Consider the following 11,675-nt stretch of genomic DNA (forward strand, 5'->3'; position numbering starts at 1 on the left):
TTCATGTCTACAACATCTAAAGACATGCATCACTATAGACTAGTTAGAGCTTTTGTTTCTAAAAGGATGTTTTGGGGTGTTTTTGGAGCCCACTGAACAACGAGGATGAGGAAGTGAATAGATGGTTGGGGATAGTTCCTCAAAAACGATCATTCATATGCTGCTGCTTATTGGACGAGAAGACCATGATGTCATTAATAAGCAAAAGAGTTTACCCCTAGTGGACACTAGTGATGTCATTTCCTTAAACTACAAACCCAACAATGGAAATCTCAAGACAATTCCTGTCTATAATGAGAGAGTGGTGGTTTTGAGGAACTGTTCTGTGTTCCAAATGGAACCCTATTCCCTATTTAATGCACTACTTTTCACCAGAACCATATATAGGCCTTTGTCAAAGTAATGCACTATAAAGAGTATAAGAAGGTTTTTTTGGGGATGCAGATTCTATTTCATTTCTGTTTCTCTCTCTTCAGACCCACAGTGGCACAAGCAGCTGAGGAAGATCCTCTATTCTCTACAGTACAGTCAACTAACCCAGAACGAAGAAGACCTGAACATTACAAACCCAGAACCAAGAAGACCTGAACACAAGTTTGACAGAAACCCTATATATCTGGACCTGTATAGTCAAACTAAGTATAATAATGTATCATAAGAAATGCCATTTAGAAAATGCTTTTATCTAAAGCGACTTATGTGTGAATACATTTTTCATGCCGGTGGCCCCATTGGGAATGGAAACAATGCGCCACGCTCTACCAACTGAGCCACACAGGACTAGTGTATTCAAACTTAGTTGGAGTGCTGATCTAGGATCAGTTTTGTCTAATAAACAATGCTGTACTTATCATCTTGCTCAGTTGTGCACCGGGGCGTCCTACTCCTCTTTCTATTCTGGTTAGAGCCAGTTTGCGCTGTTCTGTGAAGGGAGTAGTACACAGCGTTGTACGAGATCTTCAGTTTCTTGGCAATTTCTCACATGGAATAGCCTTAATTTCTCAGAACAAGAATCGTCTGATGAGTTTCAGAAGAAAGCTATTTGTTTCTGGCCATTTTAAGGCTGTAATCAAACTCACAAATGCTGATGCTCCAGATACTCAACTAGTCTAATGAAGGCCAGTTTTATTGCTTCTTTAATCAGGACAACAGTTTTCAGCTGTGCTAACATAATTGCAAAAGTGTTTTCTAATGATCAATTAGCCTTTTAAAATGATAAACTTGGATTAGCTAACACAACGTGCCATTGGAACACAGGAGTGATGGTTGCTGATAATAGGCCTCTGTACGCCTATGTAGATATTCCATTTAAAAATCTTCAGTTTCCAGCTACAATAGTCATTTACAACATTAACAATGTCTACACTGTATTTCTGATCAATTTGATGTTTTTTTAATGGACAACATTTTTTGCTTTTCTTTCAAAAACATGGACATTTCTAAGTGACCCCAATAATCTCCTAAATTTGATTATAAGAGTATATATATTTTTATTAAATATATATATATTTTTAAATGTATATAAAAAAAGATATACACTTATAATCAAATTTATGAGATTATATATGAAGGCTAAGAACAATCTAAGTATTTTTTTGTTACTTGTTGATGTTCGTTCTCAGGATTTCTTCTATTCTGTTTCTATTCTATGACGTTATACAGTATTGTACTATTCTATTACATTATACAGTACTGTACTATTCTGTTACATTATACAGTACTGTACTATTCTGTTACATTATACAGTACTGTACTATTCTGTTACATTATACAGTACTGTACTATTCTATTATGTTATACAGTACTGTACTATTCTGTTACATTATACAGTACTGTACTATTCTATTATGTTATACAGTACTGTACTATTCTATTACATTATACAGTACTGTACTATTCTATTACATTATACAGTACTATACTATTCTGTTACATTATACAGTACTGTACTATTCTATTACATTATACAGTACTGTACTATTCTGTTACATTATACAGTACTGTACTATTCTGTTACATTATACAGTACTGTACTATTCTATTACATTATACAGTACTGTACTATTCTATTACATTATACAGTACTGTACTATTCTGTTACATTATACAGTACTGTACTATTCTATTACATTATACAGTACTGTACTATTCTATTACATTATACAGTACTGTACTATTCTATTACATTATACAGTACTGTACTATTCTATTATGTTATACAGTACTGTACTATTCTATTACATTATACAGTACTGTACTATTCTATTACATTATACAGTACTGTACAATGACACACATAATATACAGTGCATTCAGAAAAGTCTTTATACCCCCTGACTTTTTCCACATTTTGTTATGTTACAGCCTTATTCTAAAATGGATTAATTAACCTCTCTGGGCCACGCTTGCGTCCCACCTACTCAACAGCCAGTGGAATCCCGTGGCGCGATATTCAAATACCTTAGAAATGCTATTACTTCAATTTCTCAAACATATGACTATTTTACACCATTTTAAAGACAAGACTCTCGTTAATCTAACCACACTGTCCGATTTCAAAAAGGCTTTACAACGAAAGCAAAACATTAGATTATGTCAGCAGAGTACCCAGCCAGAAATAATCAGACACCCATTTTTCAAGCTAGCATATAATGTCACAAAAACCAAAACCACAGCTAAATGCAGCACTAACCTTTGATGATCTTCATCAGATGACACTCCAAGGACAATATGTTATACAATACATGCATGTTTTGTTCAATCAAGTTCATATTTATATCAAAAACCAGCTTTTTACATTAGCATGTGACTAGCATGTGACTAGCATTCCCACCGAACACTTCCGGTGAATTTACTAAATTACTCACGATAAACGTTCACAAAAAACATAACAATTATTTTAAGAATTATAGATACAGAACTCCTTTATGCAATCGCTATGTCCGATTTTAAAATAGCTTTTCGGTGAAAGCACATTTTGCAATATTCTGAGTAGATAGCCCGGCCATCACAGGCTAGCTATTTTGACACCCACCAAGTTTAGTACTCACCAAACTCAGATTTACTATAAGAAAAATTGGATTACCTTTGCTGTTCTTCGTCAGAATGCACTCCCAGGACTTCTACTTCAATAACAAATATTGGTTTGGTTCCAAATAATCCATAGTTATATCCAAATAGCGGCGTTTTGTTCGTGCGTTCAAGACACTATCCGAAGGGTAAAGAAGGGTGACGCGCCCGGTGCGTTTCGTGACAAAAAAATTCAAAATATTCCATTACCGTACTTCGAAGCATGTCAACCGCTGTTTAAAATCAATTTTTATGTGATTTTTCTCGTAAAAAAAACGTAAATATTCCGACCGGGAAACCCAGTTTTCGTTCAAAGACTGAAAATGAAAACATGGAGTCGACTTGTGCATGCGCACCCCAGTCTCATTGTTCTCAGATCGACCACTATCCAAATGCGCTACTGTTTTTCAGCCATGGCCTGCAAAGTCATCATTCAACATTCTGGCGCCTTCTGAGAGCCTATGGGAGCGTTAGAAAATGTCACGTTATGCCAGAGATCCCCTGTTTTGGATAGAGATGATCAAGAAGGCCAAGATATGGTCAGAGAGGGCGCTTCCTGTTTGGAATCTTCTCAGGTTTTGGCCTGCCAAATTAGTTCTGTTATACTCACAGACACCATTCAAACAGTTTTAGAAACTTTAGGGTGTTTTCTATACAAATCAAACAATTATATGCATATTCTAGTTACTGGGCAGGAGTAGTAACCAGATTAAATCGGGTACGTTTTTTATCCGGCCGTGCAAATACTGCCCCTTATCCCAAACAGGATAAAAACAAATCCTCACTTTTGGCAACTGTATTAAACATTTTTGGCAACTGTATTAAATAGTTTTTGGCAACTGTATTAAATATAAAAAACAGATATACTTCATTTACATACAGTGGGGGAAAAAAGTATTTGATCCCCTGCTGATTTTGTACGTTTGCCCATTTACAAAGAAATTATCAGTCTATAATTTTAATAGGTTTATTTGAACAGTGAGAGACAGAATAACAACAAAAAAATCCAGACAAACGCATGTCAAAAATGTTATAAAATGATTTGCATTTTAATGAGGGAAATAAGTATTTACCCCTCTGCAAAACATGACTTAGTACTTGGTGGCAAAACCCTTGTTGGCAATCACAGAGGTCAGACGTTTCTTGTAGTTGGCCACCAGGTTTGCACACATCTCAGGAGGGATTGTGTCCCACTCCTCTTTGCAGATCTTCTCCAAGTCATTAAGGTTTCGAGGCTGACGTTTGGCAACTCGAACCTTCAGCTCCTTCCACAGATTTTCTATGGGATTAAGGTCTGGAGACTGGCTAGGCCACTCCAGGACCTTAATGTGCTTCTTCTTGAGCCACTCCTTTGTTGCTTTGGCCGTGTGTTTTGGGTCATTGTCATGATGGAATACCCATCCACGACCCATTTTCAATGCCCTGGCTGAGGGAAGGAGGTTCTCACCCAAGATTTGACAGTACATGGCCCCGTCCATCGTCCCTTTGATGCGGTGAAGTTGTCCTGTCCCCATAGCAGAAAAACACCCCCAAAGCATAATGTTTCCACCTCCATGTTTGACAGTGGAGATGGTGTCCTTGGGGTCATAGGCAGCATTCCTCCTCCTCCAAACACGGCGAGTTGAGTTGATGTCAAAGAGCTCCATTTTGGTCTCATCTAACCACAACACTTTCACCAGTTGTCCTCTGAGTCATTCAGATGTTCATTGGAAGACTTCAGATGGGCCTGTATATGTATTCTTGAGCAGGTGGACCTTGCGGGCGCTGCAGGATTACAGTCCTTCACGGCGTAGTGTGTTACCAATTGTTTTCTTGGTGACGATGGTCCCAGCTGCCTTGGGATCATTGACAAGATCCTCCCGTGTAGTTCTCGGCTGATTCCGTTCTCATGATCATTGCAACTCCACGAGGTGAGATCTTGCATGGAGCCCCAGGCCGAAGGATATTGACAGTTCTTTTGTGTTTCTTCCATTTGCGAATAATCACACCAAATGTTGTCACCTTCTCACCAAGCTGCTTGCCGATGGTCTTGTAGCCCATTCCAGCCTTGTGTAGGTCTACAATCTTGTCCCCGTCATCCTTGGAGAGCTCTTTGGTCTTGGCCATGGTGGAGAGTTTGGAATCTGATTGATTGATTGCTTCTGTGGACAACGTGTCTTTTTTACAGGTAACAAGCTGCGGTTAGGAGCACTCCCTTTAAGAGTGTGCTCCTAATCTCAGCTCGTTACCTGTATAAAAGACACCTGGGAGCCAGAAAACTTTCTGATTGAGAGGGGGTCAAATACTTATTTCCCTCATTAAAATGCAAATCAATTTATAACATTTTTGACATGCATTTTTCTGAAAATTTTTGTTGTTATTCTGTCTCTCACTGTTCAAATAAACCTACCATTAAAATTATAGACTGATCCTTTCTTTGTCAGTGGGCAAACGACCAAAATCAGCAGGGGATCAAATACATTTTTCCCCCACTGTAAGTATTCAGACCCTTTGCTATGAGACTTGAAATTGAGCTCAGGTGCATCCTGTTTCCATTGATCATCCTTGAGATGTTTCTACAACTTGGAGTCTAGCTGTGGTAAATTCAATTGATTGGACATGATTTGGAAAGGCCCACACCTGTTTATAAGGTCCCACAGTTGACCGTGCATGTCAGAGATAAAACCAAGCCATGAGGTCGAAGGAATTGTGTTTAGAGCTCCGAGTCAGGATTGTGTTGAGGCACAGATTTGGAGATGGGTACCAAACAATTCTGCAGCATTGAAGGTCCGCAAGAACCGTGTGGCTTCCCTCATTCTTAAATGGAATAAGTTTGGAACAACCAAGACTGGTCGCCCGGCCAAACTGAGCAATCGGGGAAGAAGGGCTTTGGTCAGCGAGGTGCTGAAGAACCCGATGGTCACTCTGACAGAGCTCCAGAGTTCCTCTGTGGAGATGGAAGAAACTTCCAGAAGGACAACCATCTCTGCAGCACTCCACAAACCAGGCCTTTATGGTAGAGTTTCCAGATGGAAGCCACTCCTCAGTAAAAGGCACATGACAGCCTGCTTGGAGTTTGCCGAAAAGCACCCAAAGGACTCTCAGACCATGAGAAACAAGATTCTCTGGTCTGATGAAACCATGATTGAAGTTTTTGGCATGAATGCCAAGCGTCACGTCTGGAGGAAACCTGGCACCATCCCTACGGGGAAGCATGGTGGTGGCAGCATCATGCTGTTGGGATGTCTTTCAGCAGCAGGGACTGGGAGACTAGTTAGGATTGAGGGAAAGATGAACGGAGCAAAGTACAGAGAGAATCTTGATGAAAACCCGCTCCAGAGCGCTCAGGACATGACTGGCGCGATGGTTCACCTTCCAACAGGACAACGAGCCTAAGCACACAGCCAAGACAACGCAGGAGTGGCTTTGGGACAAATCTCTGAATGTCCTTGAGTGGCCCAGCTGCTCTGGACTTGAACCTGATCGAACATCTTTGGAGATACCTGAAAATAGCTGTGCAGCGACGCTCCCCAACCAACCTGACAGAGCTTGAGAGGATCTGCAGAGAAGAATGGGAGAAACTCCCCAAATACAGGTGCCAAGCTTGTAGCATCATACCCAAGAAGACTCAAGTCTGTAATCACTACCAAAGGTGCTTCAACAAAGTACTGAGTAAAGGGTCTGAGTACTTCTGTAAATGTGATATTTCCGTTTTTGCTTTGTCATTATGGGGTTCTGTGTGTAGATTGATGAGGGAAAAAACTATTTGATCTATTTTAGAATAAGGCTGTAACGTAACAAAATGTGGAAAAAGCCAAGGGGTCTGAATACTTTCCGAATGCACTGTATATACAGTACCAGTCAAAAGTTTTGACACATCTGCTCATTGAAGGGTTTTTCTTTATTTTTACTATTTTCTACATTGTAGAATAATAGTGAAGACATTAAAACTATGAAATAACACATATGGAACCATGTAGTAACCAAAAAAGTGTAAAACAAAACAAAATATATTTTATATTTGAGATTCTTCAAAGTAGCCACCTTTTGTCTTGATGACAGCTTTGCACAGTCTTGGCATTCTCTCAACCAGCTTCACCTGGAATGCTTTTCCAACAGTCTTGAAGGAGCTCCCACAAATGCTGAGCACTCTTTGCCTGCTTTTCCTTCACTCTGCGGTCCAACTCATCCCAAACCATCTCAATTGGGTTGAGGTTGGGGTGATTGTGGAGGCCAGGTCATCTGATGCAGCACTCTATCACTCTCCTTCTTGGTCAAATGGCCCTTACACAGCCTGGAGGGGTCATTGTGTTGGGTCATTGTCCTGTTGAAAAACAAATGATAGTCCCACTAAGCACAAACCAGATAGGATGGCGTATCGCTGCAGAATGCATATATTTTATATTTTTTATGCTACTTAAAATCGAACTTGTTAGAATTTATATGAAGGCTAAGAACATTATACATATGTTTTAATTACTTGTTGATGTTTGCTCTCAGGAACAATACATTTCTTAAATTCTGTTTATATTCTATTCTATTACATTACATAGTACTATACTATTCTACAGTATATCGTACTGTACTACTCTATTACATTATACAGTACTGTACTACTCTATTACATTATACAGTACTGTACTATTCTATTATGTTATACAGGACTGTACTATTCTATTACATTATACAGTACTGTACTATTCTATTACATTATACAGTGCTGTACTATTCTTTTACAGTATACAGTACTGTACTATTCTATTACAGTATACAGTACTGTACTATAACATTATACAGTACTGTACTATTCTATTACAGTATACAGTACTGTACTATTCTTTTACATTCTACAGTATACAGTACTATTCTATTACAGTATGCAGTACTATTACAGTATACAGTACTATTCTATTACATTATACAGTACTATTCTATTAAAGTATACGGCACTATTCTATTGCATTATACAGTACTATTCTATTACAATATACAGTACTTTTCTATTACAGTATACAGTACTATTCTATTACAAAATACAGTACTGTACTGTTCTATTACAGTATACAGTACTATTCTATTACAGTATACAGTACTGTACTATTCTATTACAGTATACAGTACTATTCTATTACATTATACAGTACTATTCTGTTACAGTATACAGTACTGTACTATAACCTTATACAGTACTGTACTATTCTATTACAGTATACAGTACTGTACTATTCTATTACATTCTACAGTACTGTACTATTCTATTACAGTATACAGTACTGTACTATTCTATTACAGTATACAGTACTCTTCTATTACATTATACAGTACTATTACAGTATACAGAACTGTACTATTCTATTACAGTATACAGTACTATTCTATTGCATTATACAGTACTATTCTATTACAATATACAGTACTTTTGTATTACAGTATACAGTACCATTCTATTACAGTATACAATACTGAACTATTCTATTACAGTATACAGTACTATTCTATTACAGTATACAGTACTGTACTATTCTATTACAGTATACAGTACTATTCTATTACATTATACAGTACTATTCTATTACAGTATACAGTACTGTACTATTCTATTACAGTATACAGCACTGTACTATTCTATTACAATACACAGTACTATACTATTCTATTACAGAACACAGTATTATTCTATTACAGTATACAGTACTATTCTATTACAGTATACAGTACTGTACTATTATATTACATTATACAGTACTATTCTATTACATTATACAGTACTGTTATATTACAGTATACAGTACTGTACTATTCTATTACATTATACAGTACTGTACTATTCTATTACAGTACACAGTACTATTCTATTACAGTATACAGTACTATTCTATTACAGTATACATTACTGTACTATTCTATTACAGTATACAGTACTGTACTATTCTATTACAGTATACAGTACTATTCTATTAAATTATACTGTACTATTCTATTACAGTATACAGTACTATTCTATTGCATTATACAGTACTATTCTATTACAATATACAGTACTTTTCTATTACAGTATACAGTACTATTCTATTACAGTATACAATACTGTACTATTCTATTACAGTATACAGTACTATTCTATTACAGTATACAGTACTGTACTATTCTATTACAGTATACAGTAGGTTCATGCATTCATGATCCTGTAGGTTCATGCTCTACAACATTCGCAGAGTACGACCCTGCCTCACACAGGAAGCGGTGCAGGTCCTAATACAGTACTATTCTATTAAATTATACTGTACTATTCTATTACAGTATACAGTACTATTCTATTGCATTATACAGTACTATTCTATTACAATATACAGTACTTTTCTATTACAGTATACAGTACTATTCTATTACAGTATACAGTACTGTACTATTCTATTACAGTATACAGTACTTTTCTATTACAGTATACAGTAGGTTCATGCATTCATGATCCTGTAGGTTCAGGCTCTACAACATTTGCAGAGTACGACCCTGCCTCACACAGGAAGCGGCGCAGGTCCTAATCCAGGCACTTGTCATCTCCCGTCTGGATAACTGCAACTCGCTGTTGGCTGGGCTCCCTGCCTGTGCCATTAAACCCCTACAACTCATCCAGAACGCCACAGCCCGTCTGGTGTTCAACCTTCCCAAGTTCTCTCACGTCACCCCGCTCCTCCGCTCTCTCCACTGGCTTCCAGTTGAAGCTCGCATCCGCTACAAGTCCATGGTGCTTGCCTACGGAGCTGTGAGGGGAACCGCATCTCCGTACCTTCAGGCTCTGATCAGTCCCTACACCCAAAGAAGGGCACTGCGTTCATCCACCTCTGGCCTGCTCACCTCCCTACCTCTGCGGAAGCACAGTTCCCGCTCAGCCCAGTCAAAACTGTTCGCTGCTCTGGCACCCCAATGCTGGAACAAGCTCCCTCACGACGCCAGGACAGCGGAGTCAATCACCACCTTCCGGAGACACCTGAAACCCCACCTCTTTAAGGAATACCTGGGATAGGATAAAGTAATCCTTCTAACCCCCCCCCCTAAAACATTTAGATGCACTATTGTAAAGTGGTTGTTCCACTGGATATCATAAGGTGAATGCACCAATTTGTAAGTCGCTCTGGATAAGAGTGTCTGCTAAATGACTTAAATGTTAAATGTAAATGTACAATACTATTCTATCACATTATACAGTACTATTCTATTACATTATACAGTACTGTACTATTCTATTACAGTATACAGTACTGTACTATTCTATTACAGTATACAGTACTGTACTATTCTATTACAGTACACAGTACTATACTATTCTATTACAGTACACAGTACTATTCTATTACAGTATACAGTACTATTCTATTACAGTATACAGTACTGTACTATTCTATTACATTATACAGTACTATTCTGTTACATTATACAGTACTATTCTATTACAGTATACAGTACTGTACTATTCTATTACAGTACACAGTACTATTCTATTACAGTATACAGTACTATTCTATTACAGTACACAGTACTATTCTATTACAGTATACAGTACTATTCTATTACAGTATACAGTACTGTACTATTCTATTACAGTATACAGTACTGTACTATTCTATTACAGTATACAGTACTATTCTATTAAATTATACTATTCTATTACAGTATAATTCTATTACAGTATACAGTACTGCACTATTCTATTACAGTATACAGTACTATTCTATTAAATTATACTGTACTATTCTATTACAGTATACTGTACTATTCTATTACAGTATACAGTACTGTACTATTCTATTACAGTATACAGTACTATTCTATTAAATTATACTATTCTATTACAGTATAATTCTATTACAGTATACAGTACTGCACTATTCTATTACAGTATACAGTACTATTCTATTAAATTATACTGTACTATTCTATTACAGTATACAGTACTGTACTATTCTATTACAGTATACAGTACTGTACTATTCTATTACAGTATACAGTACTATTCTATTAAATTATACTATTCTATTACAGTATAATTCTATTACAGTATACAGTACTGTACTATTCTATTACAGTCTACAGTACTATTCTCTTAGAGTATAGAGTACTATTTTTGATACATTCTACAGTACTGTACTATTATATTACATTCTATAGTACTTTTCTGTTACATTATACAGTCCTGTACTATTCTGTTACGTTATACAGTAATATTCTGATGCATTCTACAGTAATATTCTGATACATTCTACAGTAGTGTACTATTACGGTACATTCTACAGTACTGTACTATTCTATTACAGTATACAGTACTATTCTATTATATTATACAGTACTATTCTATTATATTATGCAGTACTTTTCTATTACAGTATACAGTACTATTCTATTACAGTATACAGTACTTCTATTACAGTACACAGTACCATTTCTTTTATATTATACAGTACTATTCTATTACAGTATACAGTACTGTAAGATACATAATATATGTTTACTTGGTATGTTCATATACATTTATTATTGGTTTTATGACAAAGTTATGGTAATATTTTACCTCAGTGTCCTGAAGCAACGTCTCTTATCGCTTTTATAAAAATACAAAATATTGGAAACTA

The 11,675-nt window shown here is 36.7% G+C and overlaps 1 protein-coding gene across 2 annotated transcripts in view; it reads left to right on the forward strand.

The window, feature by feature from the left end:
* Positions 1-858, forward strand: part of LOC115147532 (B-cell receptor CD22) — a 37,221-nt gene extending 36,363 nt beyond the window's left edge. For both annotated transcript variants that reach the window (XM_029689766.1, XM_029689765.1), the window contains one exon: positions 477-858. In XM_029689766.1, coding sequence (XP_029545626.1) covers positions 477-588 — 112 coding nt within the window. In that variant the 3' untranslated portion in view covers positions 589-858. The remainder of the gene's footprint in view (positions 1-476) is intronic.
* Positions 859-11,675: the final 10,817 nt, after the last annotated feature.

Source organism: Salmo trutta, chromosome 14 (assembly GCF_901001165.1).
Source record: "Salmo trutta chromosome 14, fSalTru1.1, whole genome shotgun sequence".
NCBI classification, from domain to species: domain Eukaryota; kingdom Metazoa; phylum Chordata; class Actinopteri; order Salmoniformes; family Salmonidae; genus Salmo; species Salmo trutta.